We start from the raw sequence: 21640 nt of genomic DNA on the forward strand, positions 1-21640 counted from the left end.
CAAGGCTGTGCATAATCATAAGTTGGTAGTAGTCATAGTTTTGTTATGCTAGTTAAGGGTGGGTTGGCACATTCTCAATGGATGTTCAAGGCTGTGCATCATCATAAGTTGGGGACATCGGTTTGACTCTCTTATTTGCAAGCTATTGGGCCAACTCTTTACTATCTTATATTCAAGTTGTTGGGGCATGGGTCATTGGGGTGTGCAAGACTAGCTCTACCTTGGGTAGGGATTGGGTTGATTTGGGTATCTTTATCCAAATGGTTTGTTTGCATTGGTGCTTCGTCGTTAGGGGCCTAGGCTATTTGGTTGAAGTGATATGTTTATGTGATGTCTTGCATTATGTGTCATGGGGCACCACTCAAGGGGCTTGGGTAGCTTGAGGGACATGCTTGGGTATCCACATGTATTGATTGCCCTCATAGTATCCTTATGTCGTAGTGCCTTAGGCATCCATCTTAATGTGGTGTGTTGCTTGTATAGCTCTTTATGAGCTTTCTATGTTCCATGCATGGCCTAGGTGAGTTTTTAAAAGGTCCTATTTGCTTCTTCGAATGCCATTTCCATTTGACTTTGGTCTTCCGTAGGTGGTTAATCTTTTGGTTGTTTGCTAATTGGGGGAAATCTCTTATCTTGGGCCACTAGTAGTTGTTTTAATAGGAATTTTTAAAAATCCATTTGCTTGCTAGGCATAGGTGATGTGATCCATTTGGTTGGTTGTGGGTGTTTCTTGGCCAATTCTTGAGTGGTGCTGAAGGTGGATATCACCTTGATGTGGGGCAAGATTAAGTGGATGCACTTTTTCACATGGTTGACATGGTAGTGGGTTTGAAAATTTAAAGGTCTAGCCTAATGGAGAGAGAGAGAGAGAGAGAGAGAGAGAGAGAGAGAGAGAGAGAGAGAGAGAGAGAGAGAGAGAGAGAGAGAGAGAGAGAGAGAGAGAGAGAGAGAGAGGGGAGGTGGTGATAGTGGTGATGATCGTGGAGATATTAGCAATGGTGGTGGTGGTGGATGTGGAAGTGTAGATACCTTAAACTAAGGGTGGAAAAAGTGACGTATGTGGAACAAACATAGGAGGGTTGCCCCCCCCAAAAAAAAACTCACTTCTTGTCCTCCCCCACATAATGGTACGGTGAACATCAATGGCATCCACCTCTAGTAGACTCTATATTAGTCCAACGCCATCGATGAGCTATCTTTTATGTGTTGAATATCCAACGTTTGAGGACCACTATACCAAACCATGTTAATTCTCATCCTTCTCTTTTTTATATTTTTTTCCAATCCTTTAATTGTCACATCTTTGTTTATCCTCCCAAAACTCCTATTACCACTTACAAGTAGATGGCTCACCATTTTACCCATAATGTTACCATTGTTAGCTCTTGTCCAAATACAATCCTATTGTATCTTTCACTCCATATTCCACTCCCAGATTCATATTTTTACTATGTGTCTTTTTATTGCCAATATTATGTTTTTCACTACTCCTACTTGTCTATCTCCACCTAAACCTCTTCTTTTGTGCACTTTTTCCACAGAATCCCTTCAATCATTCCTATTTAGTAGAATTTATTCCCTCCTAGCCTCCCCTTCCCTCCATGTGTTTAGTTTCTATGATTTATCATTTCCTCCCATCCATTGTTCCTCTCTTTTGATGTGTACATCAATCATCCTCCTTAGATGGTTTTGGAGACATTTGGTTTTGGTAGTGATATCCTCCATGGATGGCTTTGAACATTGTAGGATTTCTTGACAGGATCAATATTTAATTGGCCTCTTATTCTAGGTTCTTGGGATAACCCTCCAACATTCTCTACTTTTTACTTTAGTTTTCTAGAGTATAGGTGCAATTTGGGGATGTATCGATGCAATTGGTAGTCGATTTTTGTTGGTATCTTGCTATTATGCATCAATAATTGCACATGAATACTAGAAAATCAATTCCATTACTTACCATCAATCCTAATGTGGATGTGTTTGTTGCCCAAATGGACGTGCTATAATATTTTAGTCAAGAATTTCCCACTAAGTTTGTTATTATATTGGAGAGTATGTGTTGTCTCTAGTTCCTCCAAAATCTTCCTACTTAACTTATCAATGAGAATAGAGGTATGGAGAGGTTGAAATTGAGTATGCAATTCAAGAAAAAGTACTTACATGCTCACTACATGCATGGTGGTAAGATGTTGATATATCTTGATCTATCATTGCACTATAATTGACTCTATATCTCTTAGGTCTTGCCATTCAAACTATTATGTTTATGTGTCTATGTCTATTTGTTTACATTTGTATATTTTTGGTGTGATGTTTCTTATCGTCCTCAATGGTAGAGTTGCTTTGGTTCATGGACTTGGACGAGTTCTTTTTGAAGATGTAGTTTTCTACTTCCTTAGTGATATTGAAGTTGTTCATCATTAAAGCCTTTGAAACATGGATTGGCTTAGACAACCTCTTATATATGAGTGTTGGTTGAAGATGCACTTTTATACTTAGTGATATTGAAGTTTTTCATTATTAAAGATTGTGGATTGGCTCAAGAAACCTATGATATCCTTTACTAGTTGGTTGATTTGATCTAACAAGTTGAATTTATGGTTAAAGATTCACCTCTGTTTTCCTTTCATATTTGTTTTTGACATGGATCGTTCTTGTTGATGTGGTTGGAATCATTTGTTTGGATGTAATTTGAGTTTTAGTTGCTTTTCAAGTTGATAAAGTAAATAAGGTTAGCTTTATGTGTTTGGGATGCATTAAAGATGTTTTAATAGCTCATTGTGTCTTTTAATGGATTATGATGTTCTAATTGATTCTATTCGAGTTCTGTTTGGCTTTATTAGCCTTCGTATGATTCTATAGAGCTCTGTTTCTTCTCTGTTTGAGGATTCATGGTTATAGTTATGTGTGTTTGGATATGTGTTATGATTCTTTTAGTAGTTTTTGTCTTGAGTGTGTGGTTTTATTAGTGTCTATTTTGCTTTTGTTAGCTTCTATGAGATTCTATATGTCTATCCATCCTTTTGTATGTTTTTAAATGGGTTCTGTGTGATGGATTAGTAGCTTGTGAATGTATTGCTTCCTTGTAAAGAGAGGAATTAAGGCTCTTCTTAGCTAGTTTTAGTAGGAAAAGTCCTAATTGAAAGCCTCAAGTGCTAGTGTTAATAGTGAATTGTAAAGAGATTATAGTAGCTCTAGTACTCTTTCATATCAGGATGGGGATTTTTGGTTATTCTTGTAATGTATCATCATTGAGAGAAAATAGGTTAATGTGAAAGAGAGAAGATAACCATATGATATTAATTTCAATGTGCTACGTGTGAGAGATGTTATATGTCCATTGGTGATTATTGGAATACTATGTGATATACTTCCATTCATTTCTTTCTCTTTGGCTATTTTATTTTGGTTCAAAGTTGTGGATAATAATGAAAGATAAGTGCTTCATTGATAACGAATCCATGGGAGATGTGTACTATGATGCTATGTGTTTCTATATCACCTGTTTTGAGGACATAAAAGAGTATTCCCTTGCATATTGATCGTTATGAGATAGACTTTCTTGTAGTATCTATCCTATTTCCTTGGCGCTCTCTAGACCTTCGTAGAATATTTTTCACACTTATCAACTTTAGGTGTTCATTTGCGTAGGAGGTCATCCAAGGAATCTTTCTCTCAAATCATGGCTATCCAGTAAGAATGTTACATACCCCTAATAAACTATATTCTTCATCATTCGTGACCTTCATATGTCTAGAACTTTGGTTCACACACTGGACATGCATAGTAATCTGAGGTGACCAAGCCTACCACAACATCTATATCTAGGTAACACAAACATAGACATGAGATGTTAGAGAAATAAATAAGAATGAAAGCTCATTTACTTGAGCATTCTTCAAAATTTGAAAAGTCATACATAGTCTACATAAAAATAGCTCATTTATGAATGCATCGTTTCCCAATATGATGGCTCATGTCTTCCATAATAATTCACTCCTTCCACAACATCTTAAGCTCGTTAACCAATGAACGAAGATAAACATCCATATTCTTGACTTTATAGTATCTAAGTATAAGCAAGCTAAGGATCAAGTCTCTTTTCTTTGTAGCAACCTATGGTGGAATATTGTAGTTGACAAGGACTATTGGCCATATATTGTAAGAGGTCGAGCAAAGTCCAAATGTATGAATGGACATGGGACACACTGAGTAAGATATACCTCTCAATCTCTAACATTATGGCCTCATGGTTGCTCATTTTTTTCTATGTAACGGGTAAAATATTTCTCTCTCAATTTCTCACTCTCTATCCCTCTCCCCTTCCTCTCTCTATTTCTCTCTCTCTCTCTACCTCTCTCTACCTTTCTCCATCCCTCTCTTCCTCTCTATCCCTCCGTCCCTCCGTCCCTCTATTTTTCTCTCTCCCTCCTTCTTCCTCCCTCTATTTCTCTCTCGCTCCCTCTTCTTTGTTCATTTCCCTCTCCCTCTATTTCTCTCTCCTTCCCTCTCTATCTCTATCTCTATCTCTATTTCTCTATGTCTCCCTTTCTCTTTCTATTTCTCTCTCACCCTCTCCCTCCCTCTCTATATTTCTCTCTCCCCCCTCTCTCCTCTCCATTTCTCTTTATTCTCCCCCTCCTCTCTCTCTCTCTCCATTAAGAAAAATAAAGAGAAAATAAGTTACAAACAAAAAGAAGAGAATGCATTTACCTAAAGGCTTGAAGAAGAAATCTCGAAGAACTCCACAACCTTCTTATTCTTCTTCTTCATGGCTTTCCTCCTTCTCTTCCCCTTCTCCTTCGTGGTCCTTTCCTCCTTCATGGATCTCTCTCTCTCTCTCTCTCTCTCTCTCTCTCTCTCTCTCTCTCTCTCTCTCTCTCTCTCTCTCTCTCTCTCTCTCTCTCTCTCTCTTTTGTTCGATCTCTCTCTTTCTTTATGCTCATCACTCAACGCAAAAATGCCACACTTTGCTTTCAGTGCTTCTTTTTTATAGTGTTTGTCACTATTTGCATCACAAAACGTCATTAAAAGCATCGGTATGTGTGTCACTATATAGCAACACTGCTAAAAGTCATCGAAACTATTCGTCAGTATCCCTTTATTTCCTTGTAGTGCATGGGTCTACTGAAGTTGATGGGATGTCTTTATGATCTTCAATCTACTTGTAATCAATGTGCATTCCTTGAGATGTGTCTAATTTACCATGCTATGAATAGTGTGCTCATGTAGGTGTAAGTGGGAGATGGGTCAAACTCCAAGTAAACTAGAAGCATTGTCTCCATGTTTGAGGATCCATTTGGTGTAGAGTGAGATATGCAATGTAATGCTCAGGGTGATAGGTTTATAGAGTAAGCGTAGGGTGTCCTATCCTTGATAGACCACGAGGGTGTGAAGTGAGGAGTTGAGCTAGAGGATTAGAGATAGAGTTGGCTAACCAAAGCCACTAGACATACCTAACTTGAGGACCCCTAGGTGCAATGAATGTGCATGTACCAACTCTACATTTGAGCATTTTCTCCCTTTTCTTCTTTTTTTCTTTTTTTTCTTTTTTGAATATTTCTACTCTTTCTCTTATTGTTGTATAGGTAAGAGGACTAGCCTCAATGAATGCTCCATGCAGGCTTTGCTCAAGATATAGCTCTTTAAGGCTAACCATGTCGCCAACAGTGTGGTAGGCAATAATGGGTGGTTATGACTAGTGAATGGACTTTTAGATTTTCTAACATGTTAGGATAGTAAGAGAGCAATATAGTAGCATAGTGAATGAGTTTGATCGTATCATCTTTGTCTATACATGTGTTTATATAGAAAACAAGAGGTGGATGCCTTCTTCTTCTATTGCATTCCATTGATTTGTAAAGTAAGGAGCAATCTAAGATAGTTATGAGAAGTAAGATAAAGAATGGGTCTAGGCAATTTGAAAATTCTATTGTAAAGTGCTTGAAAGAGGTAATCAAGTCTTGCTCTTGAAACTTGAGGCTATCCTCCATAAACATTGAAGATGAGGGGGAAGTTGAAGCGGCCATGGTGTTTTGGATTACAATCCAGGATTACAATCCAATCCATGAATTATGGGTAAGGAAAATGACTTGGATCTCCTCATTCTAGGGTTGCGGCGCTACAAAAAGAAATCCAAACCTCATTATTAAAGTCAAATGCATTATTTGTCCATCTAGGCTACTAGACTTCATGCCCACACATTGTTCTAGGCACCTAAAAAACTTTGCTTACCCAATGGTCATCCGATTTTTGCTACCATAATCTAGAATAGTGTGTTTTGTGGTCAAGCCATCTTTTTCTAATGTTGCTCCCATTTCAATTACATTTTGCATTACCTTCACAATCTTGAGCCTCCACGGGAGATTAAACATGAATTCCATGGATACCTTCTGCATCTCCCAATGTTGTAGTCTCTCAAACCATGGATAATCAAAAGGAACAAAATATGCAGCATGTGCTACGATGAGAGGGAAAATTTTCTCCTAAAATTTCTTGGTCTTTCGCTTCTTCTTTACTTAGGGTCCTTGATTTTGTATGAATAAGTGGGCTCATCTAGTGAGGCTGTGGTATTTACTAGTTCTTCGGTGATGACTCCAAGGTATCTGCTAGCCCACTTCTCTATATCAAGTAGTGGTGGTGATGTCCATGGCTCTTCTTAAAACTGATGATACCAACCTTCTTTAGATCTTCACTTAAGAATCCTACCCCCCTAAGCTATAGCACACAGTCTTCTCTTATAATTACATACTCTAGTTGAGGTACCATTACTTTTAAACTTGTTTTGAGAGCCTCTCTTCTTGACATTAGGAGAAATATGGACTCTCTTTTTTGCCCCTTAAGGGATTTCTCTCACCTCTCTCTCTAAAAAGAGATTCCAAAATAATATTAGAATAAGAGATCTTCTACAATCAAGCAAATCTCATATTTGTATTTTCAATAGATTTCACCTATTATTATATTCTCAAACTGTAGGATAAGGTCACTTTTTTTCAAAATCCTCATAACTAAAAAATACAATTCTATTTTTTGTAAATACGGAGCCAATAGTTAATATACGACTCTTTAATTCCCTCATGACTTTTTAACATGAAAATATATTAGAATCATTCTCATTCTTACTTCTTAAAAGGGCGAAAGTTAAAAAACGATATAAAATGACGTACACATCATATTTTAAGATTATTTTTTACCTAGAGATACATTTTTGACTCGAGAGTTTCCTTGTAAATTTTTATCGTTTTTGGACAAATATATGCCTATTTTTGGGCATTTCTTCATTCCCTCTCAAAGCTCTAGTTTTATTCGAAATTTTGTGTACTCTTCTCATTCCCTCCAGAATATGGTTTCTTGCATACGAATTCTTCTAAAGCAACACTTAGTACTATCTACAATACTCTCTACCTTGGTACAAGCAATCTTAGAAGTGGTTTTGATAGCATTTGCTGAAATCAAATAATCTCTATCTACAACACTCTCTACCTTGCTACAAGCGATCTCCCTCTTCAGTACCGTGCTATAAGATATCTTTCTCTTCAAACACTCTATACTACAAGCAATCAGGTGATAATGGAGGTATGTTTTTTTTAAATCTCTGTGATGTTATTATTCTTCATAGTTGTTGTTTAATCCTTAAGTGTCAATTCATAGAGAGAGAGAGAGAGAGGGGGAAGAAAGAGGACAATGTGAGATGAACTAAGAAAATAAGTGATAGAGTGACATAGAGTAAATTAGGATAGAAGATAAGTTGATGTTATTGTTCTCCACTAGCCAAGCTTCTGTATAAATGTGTTTAAAAATATCTTTGATCAATTCAGAGAGAGAGAGAGAGAGAGAGAGAGAGAGAGAGAATATTTTGGATAGAATAGAAGATAAGATTGGATGTTAATAAGAGGTAGATTAAAAGCTAAGATTACAAGCAGATTAGGGGTTGATTAGAGTCTATCATAGCTAAAATTAAGAGAAAGAGACATGATCCAAATGGGCAAAAAAGAATACATATGTAGTGAATCAAAGGGGTGTAATTGTGTGATTTGAATGTTAATCCAAGTTAAAATTGGCATAAATTTTTCTTTACAGGATGCAAGTGCAGGATGCACCAAGAGAAAGAGAGATATTCACTTTCAATTGGAGTATGAATATGCAGTAATGTTCAAAAGAACTATAGAAAGGGATGATGCAATAAGATACAGGATGCAACAAATGCAGGGAAAAAAAATGTGGACCTTTGGGTTGATGGGCGTGTTTATTCACCCGATCCAAATTTACTCAAAGGCCACCACAATTTGAAGGGCTTACATCATTTGTAAAGTTCATTTGTGAAGGCAATGAAGGATTGTATCGATGCACATGCAGACTTGTCACACAAGGATTAGCAAGGGTTCATCAAGCCTTGACAAATATGCAAACAAGATTACAAGGGAATATGTAGTCTTTGATAGAAAAGGATAGATTATTGGCTAAGAAGGATAGGGAGAACCAGAGCCGACAACAAGCAATGTCTGTCATTGAAGATGCTATGCATGCTACACACATGCAAAATATGGAGTTACAGTCTAAAGTTATGGACTTGGAGAAGGATAATCGAAACATAAAGAGAAAGCTCACAAAAACTTTGGAGATATGGCCCACTTTAAAAACCAAAGAAGCACGTCAATGCATCCGATTAGTTAAATCAATTCACCAATTAACCAAAGGAAGTGGACAATATCATAGAGGGATATATACTCAATCTGCTACAATGAGAAATATATTCCCTCATGCGAAGGAATGATACTATTGCCAAAGTCCTAAGCAAGGATATGGTTCAAAATGCATTGGAAAATTGTAAATCAGGGACATTGTAGATGGTATTGCAAGTGAACATCTTAGGGATGTGAGCAACTTATTTACTGCTACAAATGCTCAGGGATTATGTGACAAGGTGGGAATGTGTTTTGAGTCATATAGTATGCTCTATCAACAACTGGATACAGAAGTTAAGCAAGTCTTCAAAACTAAGTGAGTAATGCCTCTGCCAAAAATATTTCACGTGAAGAAGGCTTGAAGACAACTAAATGAGAAAGTTTTAGAACTAATTGGTGAGCCAACGCATCTGGAAAATATACACATATTGAAGTATGGTTCCAAAGAAGTTGCATTTGCATTGAATGCATCCAAACAACTTTGTATTAGATATATGTAGGGTTCAAATTGCTATGGTCAGGTTCTACAATATGTCTATTTGTCCTCAAACTCAATGAGAGCGAGATTATTAAGGGGCAAAAACTTGAACGTGTGAGTTCTCAATTTTCTATGAGTTTCCATATTGGATCTATTTACATATCAACCATCTATTGGATCGCATGTACATTTTCAAGAATATTGGTAGCTTGTTGTGGGACCATATCACAAGAAAGAGAGACACTCTCGGGGCAAGCATGGACTTGAAGGAGATAGATAAGATGGAGGCATATTGGTCACAAACAGGTTTTGATGGTTTGTGCAACTATCTCCTCCTCCTTGGGTCCTATCCACTAAAGAGAAGTGAATCTAGTAAAGAAAATCATCAAGTCTATCTGCACATTGATGGGTATGATGTGTTCTCTCAAGTTTGCATTTTCTAAAGATGACCATCTAACATGATTAAAGTACTATGATTGGCACAATATGTTCTGCATTTATTCTAGTCATGATAGTCACTGACTTGATTACGTACTATTATGTATTTTATTTTCCATTGATCTATAATATGTAATGCATTAAATTTCTAACAATTTATACTACCCATCACAATCACAAGTTGTCTCACTCCAAAGATACATTAGATAATTTATAAGTTATGGAACTTAGTGCAATGGATAATCATAGAAGAAGATAATAATATCCTCAATTGAATCTGCAAGGCAAGGAGCAATGGAGACAATCTGTCTCTTTGAGAAGTATTTATCCAGAAGCATACAATACAAACTCACCTCCTAATACAACTATTGGATGAAGTGAAGATTGTAGGATACGTCCATACACGATGTATATTCTTTTTGGAGTGTATCATGAAAACCCTGAAAGGCTTTATGTGACAATGGGCTCATTCGTAGGGCAACGTGTTTGAAGATTGGCTAGTGTCAGAGGCATTGGCATATATCTTGGAGTGGTTGCAAACAATCAATTCAGATAACAAGATGCTATGGATGTTGAAGGATGACAACAAACTAATTGGAGATGTGGTAGTTGAAAATGGGATAGAAAAGAGGATGGATGAAGCCATGGAGGCAAAGGTGAATCATTTTTATATTGCACCATACATCCACAGAGAAGTGGATGAATATTCTTCACAAATGGATCTTTCATGTATTATCTAGGAGACTACAAAGGAGTAGTGGCATACTTGAAGAGGCACCATTTACATTGTAGAGCCATCGTCAAATCTTGGAAGTCTTGACTACAATACGTAAGGTGAGAAAGTGAGTTTGCTTCAACTCATCATCAATGCTTGCATTTTACTTTCAAAGATGAAGAGAGGAGTGTAAGACTAATGTGAGAGGGTGTAGGTAGCTATGTAAGAAGTTGCAAAACAAAGATCGATTAGAGCTCTTGAAATAAGAAGAGCATCATCCGATATCCCACCATTGCATGTGTGACAAGACACCAAGAGATTTGGCAAATGCCAAGAAAATCCTAAATAGGTTGTATAAGAGACAAGGCTTGAAGTAAGTAAAAATTGTTAAGAGAATTTAGCATGGGGCCTTAGATAAGGTTACAATCTTAGACAAGGGTTTTCAAGCTAGAAATGACAAAGATTGAGGTAGAGTATCCTATACCTTGTTGGACAAGCTTAGTGTTATGAGGCTAAGGAGCGAGTCCCATATTTTTGGCAATGTTCCATGGAGGAGATTGATCATCAAGTTGGAGAATTTGGAGGCTTTTGTGGCACATGAGCCTATTGGGTGGTACTCAAGATAGAAGTTAAGAACACCCAAGCTTGGCAGAGAGGACATCCTAGAGACCCAAGGATGTGAATTATAGGGTTGTGAGGTCAAAGAAGGTGGAGAGTTGGAGCATGCATGCCTCAAAGGAGAAACTATAAAAATTACATGGCGCAGCGAACAGAATCTGAGAAAGAGATAGAGAGTACACAACAAATAAGAGGAGAATTTTTAAAAAAAATCTTTAACTCCAAACAACTGATACAAAGATGGCTTTGTCCACCCGTGCGCTTCCACTATGAAGCTTAGATGGCGATTTAGATAAAAGATAGGTGAAGAGCTTAAGGCTAGTTGGAACAACTCTGACTGGGTGATAGATGATTGATGGTTGTGAAGGGGTTTAGCTTTTATAGCCCGCGAAGACGATTGGGGCAGCCTGACCAACCTACCATATGAGCCTTTACTAGTCAACCAAGGAATATTCTAGAGAATATTCTCTTTACCGTTGAGATAACTCCCTTGCTCCGCAACTCGATGCAATGTGCCTCGAGTTGCTACCAGCTTAACTACTCAGTCTAACCCAAAGATTAGACCCACAACGATTACCTTTTTGCTATCCAGTCAATAGACCTCATCTGACATATAAGTCAGGACAATTCAACTACTATACGGGCTCACATATGGCTTCTCCTCATAATGGGGGCCTTACAACTTTAAGCACCATGGATCATTGGTGGCACCTTATGAGGGTGGGGCATTAAGCATATCTAACACCCCCCCCTCAATGTCCACCTACAGATGAACTATCTCCTTGGCCCAATGCCGAGTCTCTGAAGACGAACTTGAAGCAGATCCTTCGTAAGTGCTTTGGTGAAGATATCCACTCCATTCTCCTCTGTTGGATAGTAGACCAATTCCACTATTCGATTCTCGATCAAATCACACACATAGTGATACTGGATCTCTATATGTTTGGTGTGCACATGAAACACTAGATTTTTGGCAATGGCGATGCAACTCTGATTGTCATATCTCAGCACAGTTGGTTCTTCATCCTGCACTCCCATATGCCATAGGATCCTTCTCAACCATACTTCTTCACATGCAACAAAACAAGCTACCTTGTACTCTACTTCGGTTGAAGACAATGCCATTATTGTTTGATTCTTACTAATCCAAGAGAAAATTATTGAACCCAAAGAGAAACAATAACCCATGTTGACTTCCTGGAATCGCTATCTCTTGCCCAATTTGAGTCATAGTTCCTCACAAGAGAAGTTCTGGAGCTGTATGTGATACCATAGTCAAGAGTTTCCTTCAAGTATCTGAGCACATGCATCCCATTCCAATGACTCTCATGAGGTTTGTTTGAGAAATTGCTCAAAACACCAACAACAAAACTGATATCTGGTCTGGTGTTACACAAGTAGATTAGACTGCCAACCAACCTCCTGTACCTCCAAATGTTTGCTAGTGCTTATGTATCCTCAAGGGGTAACTTTGCATTCACCTCCATAGGTGTAGCTATCTCTTTGTACTTGGTAATGCCAAATGCCTTCAAGATCTCTCATGCATACTTCTTCTGAGAGATGAAGATCTTTCCTTGCTCTTGCCAGACTTCAATCCCTAAACAATAGTGCAGCAAGCCCAAGTCTATCTCCTCCTTGAGGTCACCATTTAAGAATGCTGACTTCACATCCATTTGGTAAACTGCCCACTACTTGTGGATGACCACTGTAAGTACTGTGAGAATAGTGGTTATTTTGGCAGTTGGGTCAAATGACTCTTGAATATCAAACCCTTCAACCGATGAAAATCCCACTGTAAGTACTGTGAGAATAGTGGTTATTTTGGCAGTTGGGTCAAATGACTCTTGAATATCAAACCCTTCAACCGGTGAAAATCCCTGGGCAACCAGTCTGACTTTGTACTTTTCTAAGGTACCATTAGCCTTGTACTTTACCTTCCAGATCCACTTGGTGCCAATAATCTTCCACTTTGCTGACCGATCCACTAGCTCCCAAGTGTCATTCTTCATTATGCTCTCATACTCGGATTGCATAGTTGCCTTCCATGTTGGATCTCCAAGTGCTTCTTCTAAGTCAGTTGGCTCCTTTACTTGAAGTCTCATAATCTCAACCATCAAGGCCATATTGACTATATGAGCAGAAGCCCTCCTTTGCTCCTCTATTCTCTGAGACCTCCTTGGTCCCCGTTTGCCTTCTCCTCGAATAGATGTAGGCATAGGATTATTGTGGTCATAGAGCTGCTTCACCCAATGCTGCAATGGCTTTTCTGGTGGGGTGATGTCAGGTTGGCAAACTTTTTCCTCATAATCTGAAGATGATGCTTCCTCCTCCTTAAGGATAGGAACAACTTTTGGCATAGGTTCACAATGGACTACTTCTTCACTTGATAATAAAGTGGAAGAACTTGCATTCTCCTCCTCCACTGTATGTGGTTGCTCCTTGAACACCACATCACAGCTCGTGATGATCTTCTTTGCCTCTTGATCATATAATTTGTAAGCCTTCTGCTCATCACTATAACCGAAGAATATACATTTTTTGCCTTTTTGGTTTTAACTTGCTTCTTTTCTCATTTGGAACATGTGCATAATATTCACATCCAAAAATTGTGAAATGTGAGACAGATGGTTTCTTACCAATGTAAGCCTCATGAGGTGTTTTTCCCTTGAGAGCCTTTGTGTATCTCTAATTTAGAATGTAGACTACAATATTAACAGCTTCAGCCCAAAAATGGTAGGCAATCGCTTTTCCTTTAGCATGCATCTTGCCATCTCCACAATGGTGCGATTCATGCATTCCACAACACCGTTCTGCTAAGGTGTGAGGCATCGTCAATTGACACTTGATCCCTCTGCTCTTGCAAAAGTCTTCAAACCCCTTTGAGTTGAACTCACCACCACCATATGTTCTAAAATTCTTCACACTTTTCCCTGTTTCATTCTCAACAAGTTTTAGCCCTTCTTCAAACTTACCAAAAGCTTGACCCTTATCACAAAGGAAGTACACCCACATCTTCCTATTGTAGATATCGACAATCAACATAAAATAAGAAAATCCTCCCAAGACCTGTGTAGGCATTTTATTGCATAAGCCAGCATGCACTAACTCTAGAGGAGCTTGTGCACTATTCTTGTTTTCTTGTGGAAATGCCTCTCTGTTGCTTGCCCATCATACAAGCTTCTCATGGTTCCTTCAATTCAATCATTGCAGGTAGGTGAGCAACCATACCTTGCTTGTGCATCTCCTTTAATACTGCAAATCCGATGTGTCCAAACCTTTCATGCCAAAGCTTACTTTTGCCCACTTCAGTAGTGGCTGTAAGAGCACTTAGCTTATACATTTTGTTCCTTCTTTCTCCTTTTCCAACAACTTTGCCAACACTGTTGAGAATTTCTGTACCTGTCTTCTCGAACCTCACTTCATGTCCAAGATCAATTATGGCAGTAACTAGTAACAAATTTCTACTAATTTCAAGAAACATACAACACATTTGAAAGCTTTTTTACTTTACCATTTGTAGCAATAAAAGAAATAGTACTTGTGCCTACAGCAGGGCATTTTGTATCATTTCCAACCGTCACAGTGATGGATTCTTGTGAAGGCTGCATAGAACTGTATGGACCTTTCTTGTTGGTCATGTGACGGGAGGCCCCACTATTCAATACCCATGAGTCAGAGTGGTAGATTCTTCTTGCGCCGAGGAGCACACTTTCTCAATGGTCGCCATGAATAACTCCAACTCTGCTTTTACCGTATTGGCAGTCTCTTTCCCTTTACTTTTGTGAGTACCATTCTTTTAATCTACTTTCTTGACACAACAATCTACGATTGCATGTTCTTTCTTTTTGCAGTATGAGAACTCTCCTTGAAACTTCTTACCGCCCTTCTTCTTTTTGTCAGCATCATTTTTGGTGGAGGAACCACCTTTGCCTTTTGCATTGGCAAAGAATGCAATATCTCTATTGTTGCTTCCTTCTTGGGCTTTCAGCCTTAACTCCTCCTCCATCAATAATACACAAAACTCCTCAAAAGCTAAAGCTTAAGGTCTCACCTGAGTATTAGGAACCACCTTTGCCTTTTGCATTAGCAGAGAATGTAATATCTCTATTGTTGCTTCCTTCTTGGGCTTTCAGCCTTAACTCCTCCTCCATCAATAATACACAAAACTCCTCAAAAGCTAAAGCTTAAGGTCTCACCTGAGTATTAGGGGCAATTACTAGTTCATCAAACTTTTGTGGACAATTCCAAAGACACCTCCGAGCTAGCTTCTCGCTATTTTGTATCCCAACGCCATCCATCTAGTCGCACAAATTCTTAATCCGAGTGATAAATGCTTCAGCCGTCTCTCCTTTAGCAAAACTCCTCCTCCATCAATAATACACAAAACTCCTCAAAAGCTAAAGCTTAAGGTCTCACCTGAGTATTAGGGGCAATTACTAGTTCATCAAACTTTTGTGGACAATTCCAAAAGACACCTCCGAGCTAGCTCCTCGCTATTTTGTATCCCAACGCCATCCATCTAGTCGCACAAATTTTTAATCCGAGTGATGAATGCTTCAGCCGTCTCTCCTTTAGCAAACTTTTCCGTTGCTAGTTGATTATCCAAGTTTTGAATCCTTGTTTAGTTTTACATTTCATATTGACTCCTCGGTACATTCCAAGCCTCTGATGCTTTGGTTGTATGCTAAATCAAAGTCATAACACTGTTAGAACAGCTTGCAACTAAGGCACACAATGCATCTACATTCCTTCATTTCCAAGCTCATAGAAGATCTGCATTTGGAGGGATCATCAATCCCCCACCCTCCAAGTTGCTCCCTTGATCTGTAGCAACTTGCCCCCCTCAGGTAGCACCGCGACATGGTTGTAATTTTGAACTTCCTCAAGGTGTTATTGTACCATCTAACTTCGCTTCGCTGAAGGTTGGTGGATGTAACCTTAGTGTTTTAAATAGCCGGTACATCATCACCACCTCCTACACCGCTTCCTGATGTGCTGCCAGAACTGCTTCCGAAAGACAACGTCGTTCCTCTTTGCTATTGAAGCCTTTGCCTCTTGCGTACTCTTCGATCCCTAAAGCCCCCTAGCCTCTGATACCATGTAAAAATTACACGACGCAATGAGCAAAATCTAAGAAAGAGATAGGGAGTACACAACATATAAGAGAAGAAGTTAAAAAAATTCTTTAGCTCCAAACAATTGATACAAAGATGACTATGTCCACCCGTGCGCTTCCACTGTGAAGCTTAGATGGCGATTTAGATATAAGATAGGTGAAGAGCTTAAGCTAGCTAGAACAACACAAATTGAGTGAAAAATAGATGATTGATAGCTGTGAAAGGGTTTAGCTTTCATAGCCCACGAAGGCGGTTAGGTCGGCATGACCGACCTACCATATGAGCTTCCACTAGTCAACCAAGACATATATTCCAAGGAATATTTCCTTTACCATTGGGATCACTCCCTTACCTCACAACTCAATGCAATGTGCCTCCAATTGCTTTACTACTCCGTCTAACCCAAAGATTAGACCCACAACGGTCACCTTTTTGCCATCCGATCACATAGACCTCATCCGACATACAAGTTAGGACTCAACCAATATCCGGGCTCACATATAGCTTCTCCTCATAATGGGGGCCTTACAACTTTGAGCTCCATAGATCATTGGTGGCACCTTATGAGGGTGGGACATTGAGCATATCTAACAGAAACTTGGAGCACTTGCTTTGGTACTAGGACATCTCATGTTCCCTACTAGTTGTATATACATCACATTTTCACCCTCTCATGCCACTACCAATATTGAGGAGAAATGGGTAGGTTGTATTCTAACATCCACTCAATGTGTAGATGTGCTTGTCTCTTTGGTGAACTAATTAGTGAAAAATCAAAAAAAGGGTAGAAGACAAATGAGAGTGAAGCAACAAAATAACTCTCGACTCCAAATATGTTTGTGAATTGTGGAGATGTCTCCCCAAATGTGAAAATGCAACCGCTATTAACATGAATGATTATGGCATGAATAGGTGATGCTACATTGTCCATATTGGGTTATGTATAAAGGCATTGCTAATTCTATATTGTCTAATGCACCGTCCCATTTTGACAATGAACCAAAGGGTACATTGGCAAACATGAATCAGTACCACACACACATGCATCGGCCGCTTTCTATACGTATCTTTAAAAAACAACAAAAAATTAGCTATAGAGAGTTATACTCTAATTAAATGTCAAATATATAGGGAAAAATTTATTGTAGCAAAGAAGTTGACACCTTAGGTTTCTTGGATTATTGATGATCTATACGTATCTTTAAAAAACAACAAAAAATTAGCTATAGAGAGTTATACTCTAATTAAATGTCAAATATATAGGGAAAAATTTATTGCAGCAAAGAAGTTGACACCTTAGGTTTCTTGGATTATTGATGAAAGTTAGTATAGGGCATGCAAGCATTGCCAAATGAGTGCAATCAATGTATACCTCGTGTATGCATTCTAGCAAGATACCTTGCTAATGTTTTCCATATTTATGTTTCTTGTTTATACACCCCTTCAACCAACCAAGTAGCATTGTGACAATTTAGTTGGTTGGAGTGGGTGGGGATTTTCCTTAGTGGGCATGCTAGTGTGGTTATGCTTGGGATCTAATTCTCTTAAGCCCAATGTATAAATTTGATAACGGATAATTGCACATCACTTGAAGAGAGTACAACTTTAAATGCACGTGTTCTTACATAGAGCATGGTTTGTAGACACATGCTTAAATCGTGGCAAGTGACGCAGAGCCTCTGTGGATGACATGCATACGTGTTCTTACACATAACATGGTTTGTAAACACAAAAGTATGTGTTTAGTTCCGAATCATGCATGTTGAGGTGGCTGAGAGAGAGAGAGAGAGAGAGAGGGTGTGTGTGGGGGGGGGGGGGGGGGCGAGGCCCACACACGCATTCTCAAAATCTCCACGTCTTATACAAATATTAACGTTGATTTTAATATTCTAATATTCCTTTTTTTATATTAATTGGCAATTAACAAATAGGTAGAATACTTTTCTTGGAGTATTTAATATAATAATATGATAATTGTAAGAGTAGGATCATTAAAGTGATTCTTAAAGTAACTCTAGTGATTAAAGTAATAAGGGTGATAAAGAAGTAATTAAAGTAATGATTAGTTTAACATTAGTAGATTTGAGTAACTTGATTTGGATTGGAGAAAAGAATTTGCGTGAATCTTCATCGCCTCGAGGGTGACGGTAGTTGCGAGCCTACCGATTGGGTAGTGGTGAAATTTTGCGTGCTAAGGGGATCATCTCACCACGTGAGATATCGACTTTATATCAATTGCCTCGTCTCTTAGTGCAAACACAGATTTGGCCTTTAACGTGCTATCCACCTCCACCAACCTTCAGTCGCACAACAACAACCATCGACGTGCTCTCTCTCTCTCTCTCTCTCTCTCTCTCTCTCTCTCTCTCTCTCAGACACAGGCACGCTTGATGGCTGTTGATACAAACATTTGAATCTACTCAAGCATCTTAAAGAGAGGCGTTGAAGATCCTGGTTCAGTTGAGGCAGTGACTATCGCCAGCTAGGTTGGAGTGGGCGCATTGATGCGTTGCTCGAACCGAAAGAATGAAAGAAGAAATCGTAAATCCATGTCGTCGACCATGCTCGAAGAGTAAAAAGTCTGCTGTCTAGAGAAGGGTCATACAGCCAGTAGATTTCCTGACTACTACTATTCATGCATATGATTAACTGGGGCTATCAATCATCATCTCTAGTAATCGTCCTCGTGACGAGAGAGGCGTTGGTGGGAGGAAGGCGGGATGTAGAGGAGCTCATAGACGAGGCCGGCGAGGGCGCCGCCGAGGAGGGGGCCCACCCAGTAGACCCAGTGGTCGGCCCAGTCCCAGGCCACGAGGGCGGGCCCGAAGGAGCGGGCGGGGTTCATCGAGGCGCCGTCGTAGGGGGCTCCGAACAGGATGATGGCCGCCACCACCAGGCCTACCGTCAGGGGCATAGAGGCCGACGTGGGCTTGGCCCTGGGGTCCACCGCGCACGCATATATGGTGTACAGCAGGATGAAGGTGATCACCACCTCCAGCACCACCGCCGCATACACGGGTTCCCCTGCCGCCACGGCGTGCACCGGCAAGTCCTGCATCATATTCATCGGCAAGACAGACCACCCCGCCCAGAAATATTAGTGTTATTATTAGATGCATGTACAACCATTTTGATGGTGCTCGCCTATTAGGCACTTAGAGACTTTTTAGTGTTATATGGAGCTCCTTGCGAAAGCTCATAATGTTGCTGTCCTTATTCACAATGCATGAAGCACCATGAGAATTTGTCTATGTCTAAAATTTCTTACGTAATATGCATTTCAGTGGTATCTCAAGCCATCTTAGTGGAAACTACTACACTTTTGAGGCAAAATGTCCCAAAATCAGCTCTACAACAGCTGTTCAGACAAGTCGCAACCCCTTTGTGGCACGACCTCGGACAGCCATCACCATTTCTTAGCACCTGCTGGCATAGCCATTGGCAACTATTACATATAAGTCCACTAGCAGAGCTGCTGGCATAAAAGTCTCGCAGCTCAATTGGCCATATGTTAGGATAAAATAGTGCCGCATGATAATGTTATCACAAAAATTAGCTAGTTGTGCAACACTGCATCAGATACGCAGAGCTATTAACGGCGGCTATATTAGCAGTGTAAATGGTCACACAACTATATTCAGCAGAGCCATATTTAAACATCACCCACCCAATTATGGTGGAAGAAGTAGTAGCATATTTATAAGGTGGCACAGATGATAAGCTTCGGCCAGTGCCCTGGCATGCGGTGGAAGGCGCTGATTCGCTGGATCCGATAAACACAGACAGGATTTGCCAACATGTCCTCGGATCCCGCCAATCCGGGCCTGCCAGCTGGAACATTTGGGTCAACCGATGACTTACCGATCCGTGAGTCACCACTTTGAGTAGCAGGCATGCAAGCGCAGCGCCAGCCAGCTGCGCTATGATGTAGAGGATGCTCTTGAAGACTGTGATGTAGCCCCCGACCAATAGCCCCACCGTCACCGCAGGGTTCACATGCCCTCCTGAGACGTGGAAGGATATGGAGATGGCGGCATATATGGCGAATCCGTGGCAGAGGGCCGCTATCAGGAGGCCAACGGGGGTAAGGGTGCTGCTCCCACTCACCTTATCTGTTGCAGCGGCAGGACAATATCAGAAGAAATGTGTGTGTGTGTGTGGAGAGAGAGAGAGAGAGAGAGAGAGAGAGAGAGAGAGAGAGAGAGGACCGTAAGCTATGGTGCAGCCCTCTCCTATGAACACAAAGAAGAAAGTTGCCATAAACTCTGCAAAGCCCGCTTTCAGAGGCTCTGGCTCTAAGAGCTCCTCGTATCTGCCCACTGCAAAGTCTCGGAGAGGCATTTTGCCTGCAGGCGCTGATGTTTTATCTTCAAGCCCCCTGAAAACCCCCCCTCCCTTCTCTCTCTGTCTCTCTGATCAGTATGGCTGGCTGGCCCTCTCACATGTATATATAACCATGTACAGGTACCTAAGATCTCTCTCTCGTTCAGGCTTCAACTGGGACGCAAAAATATTCCTAGCATCCAATGCGACTGCATGTTATCGCTCGGCACGAGTCTGCCGCACATGGTTGCGATTCACTGAATAAGGGCTATCGTTGCGCATGGCTCCCTTTTAAAAAAAGGGAGGTATTGTATTTACAGACGGGACATTCTTTATAAGTTAAAATTTCACATAATCAGTTCCGTGAAAAGGCTATTGGCGAATTGCTTTCGTATTCCTCGTGTGTGTACATACATAGATTATCACTAGGTGCTCCGCGCCTAGACTCAGTCCGGCGCTTCGCGCCGGGACAAGCGCGATTTTTACGGGCGGGGACGGGTGCTAGACGCGTGGCACCTGCACCTGCGTTCTCTTTTTTTTCTTGTGGGGGAGGTGGGGGGCTGCCACGTGGCACCCGTCCCCCACCTCTCCTTAACTAATAGTAAAGATAGATAAAAAGAAAGCAAAGATGAAGAAGCGCATTTCCATATGCAGAAAAAGCTATCCTCCTCACGAGAGGCTATGGAGATGAAGACACTATTTTCTCACTTATCATGGATGCACAGAAGAAAAAACAGAGAAGTTAGATTGAATTGGGAAAAAATCCACGATTGGTTTTGTAACGAATAGAATAGTTTAGTTGATAAATTTTCCCACTTTAAATATAGATTGGGTTTTAAAAACATGTGGGCAAGTCCACTTACTCTTGGATATTGTGACTAGACACTCTTGCTTACAACCTTAGGGTAATTGACTAGTCCCTCTTACCTAGATTTAATTCCACAATCTCACATGTGTGTGGCACCTTAACATGCATGAAGATTTAATTTACAACTGGCACGAGGGTGAGCTCAGCACTCTAATATGATATTACAACAAATGTTTGAGTGTCTTTGACATTAATTTTAACTTCAAAATATAAAAATTTAAAAATACCACACAGATGTGAGGATACTAGAATAATTTATTTGATTAAAATTTCCACCTTAAATATGTATTGGACTTGTTTTAAAAACATGCAGGCCGGTCCACTTACTCTTGAGCATTGTGATTGGACACTTTATTGCTGACGACCTTGACCCATCTAGCATACCTAAATTTGATTCCT

General features: G+C 39.9%; 1 protein-coding gene across 1 annotated transcript; it reads right to left on the minus strand.

Moving 5' to 3' along the window:
- Positions 1-18511: 18511 nt before the first annotated feature.
- On the minus strand, positions 18512-20619 carry LOC148016530 (putative aquaporin TIP-type). Its single transcript, XM_087664305.1, has 3 exons — positions 20259-20619; positions 19912-20162; positions 18512-19102 (listed from the first exon to the last, which is right to left on the minus strand). Exons 1-3 carry the CDS (start codon positions 20389-20391, stop codon positions 18722-18724), a joined length of 765 nt encoding a protein of 254 aa, XP_087520431.1. The 5' UTR covers positions 20392-20619; the 3' UTR covers positions 18512-18721.
- Between the last annotated feature and the right edge of the window lie 1021 nt (positions 20620-21640).

Source organism: Lygodium microphyllum, chromosome 23 (assembly GCF_053477565.2).
Source record: "Lygodium microphyllum isolate KBCC chromosome 23, Lygodium_microphyllum_v1.1.10, whole genome shotgun sequence".
Classification (NCBI taxonomy): Eukaryota; Viridiplantae; Streptophyta; class Polypodiopsida; order Schizaeales; family Lygodiaceae; genus Lygodium; species Lygodium microphyllum.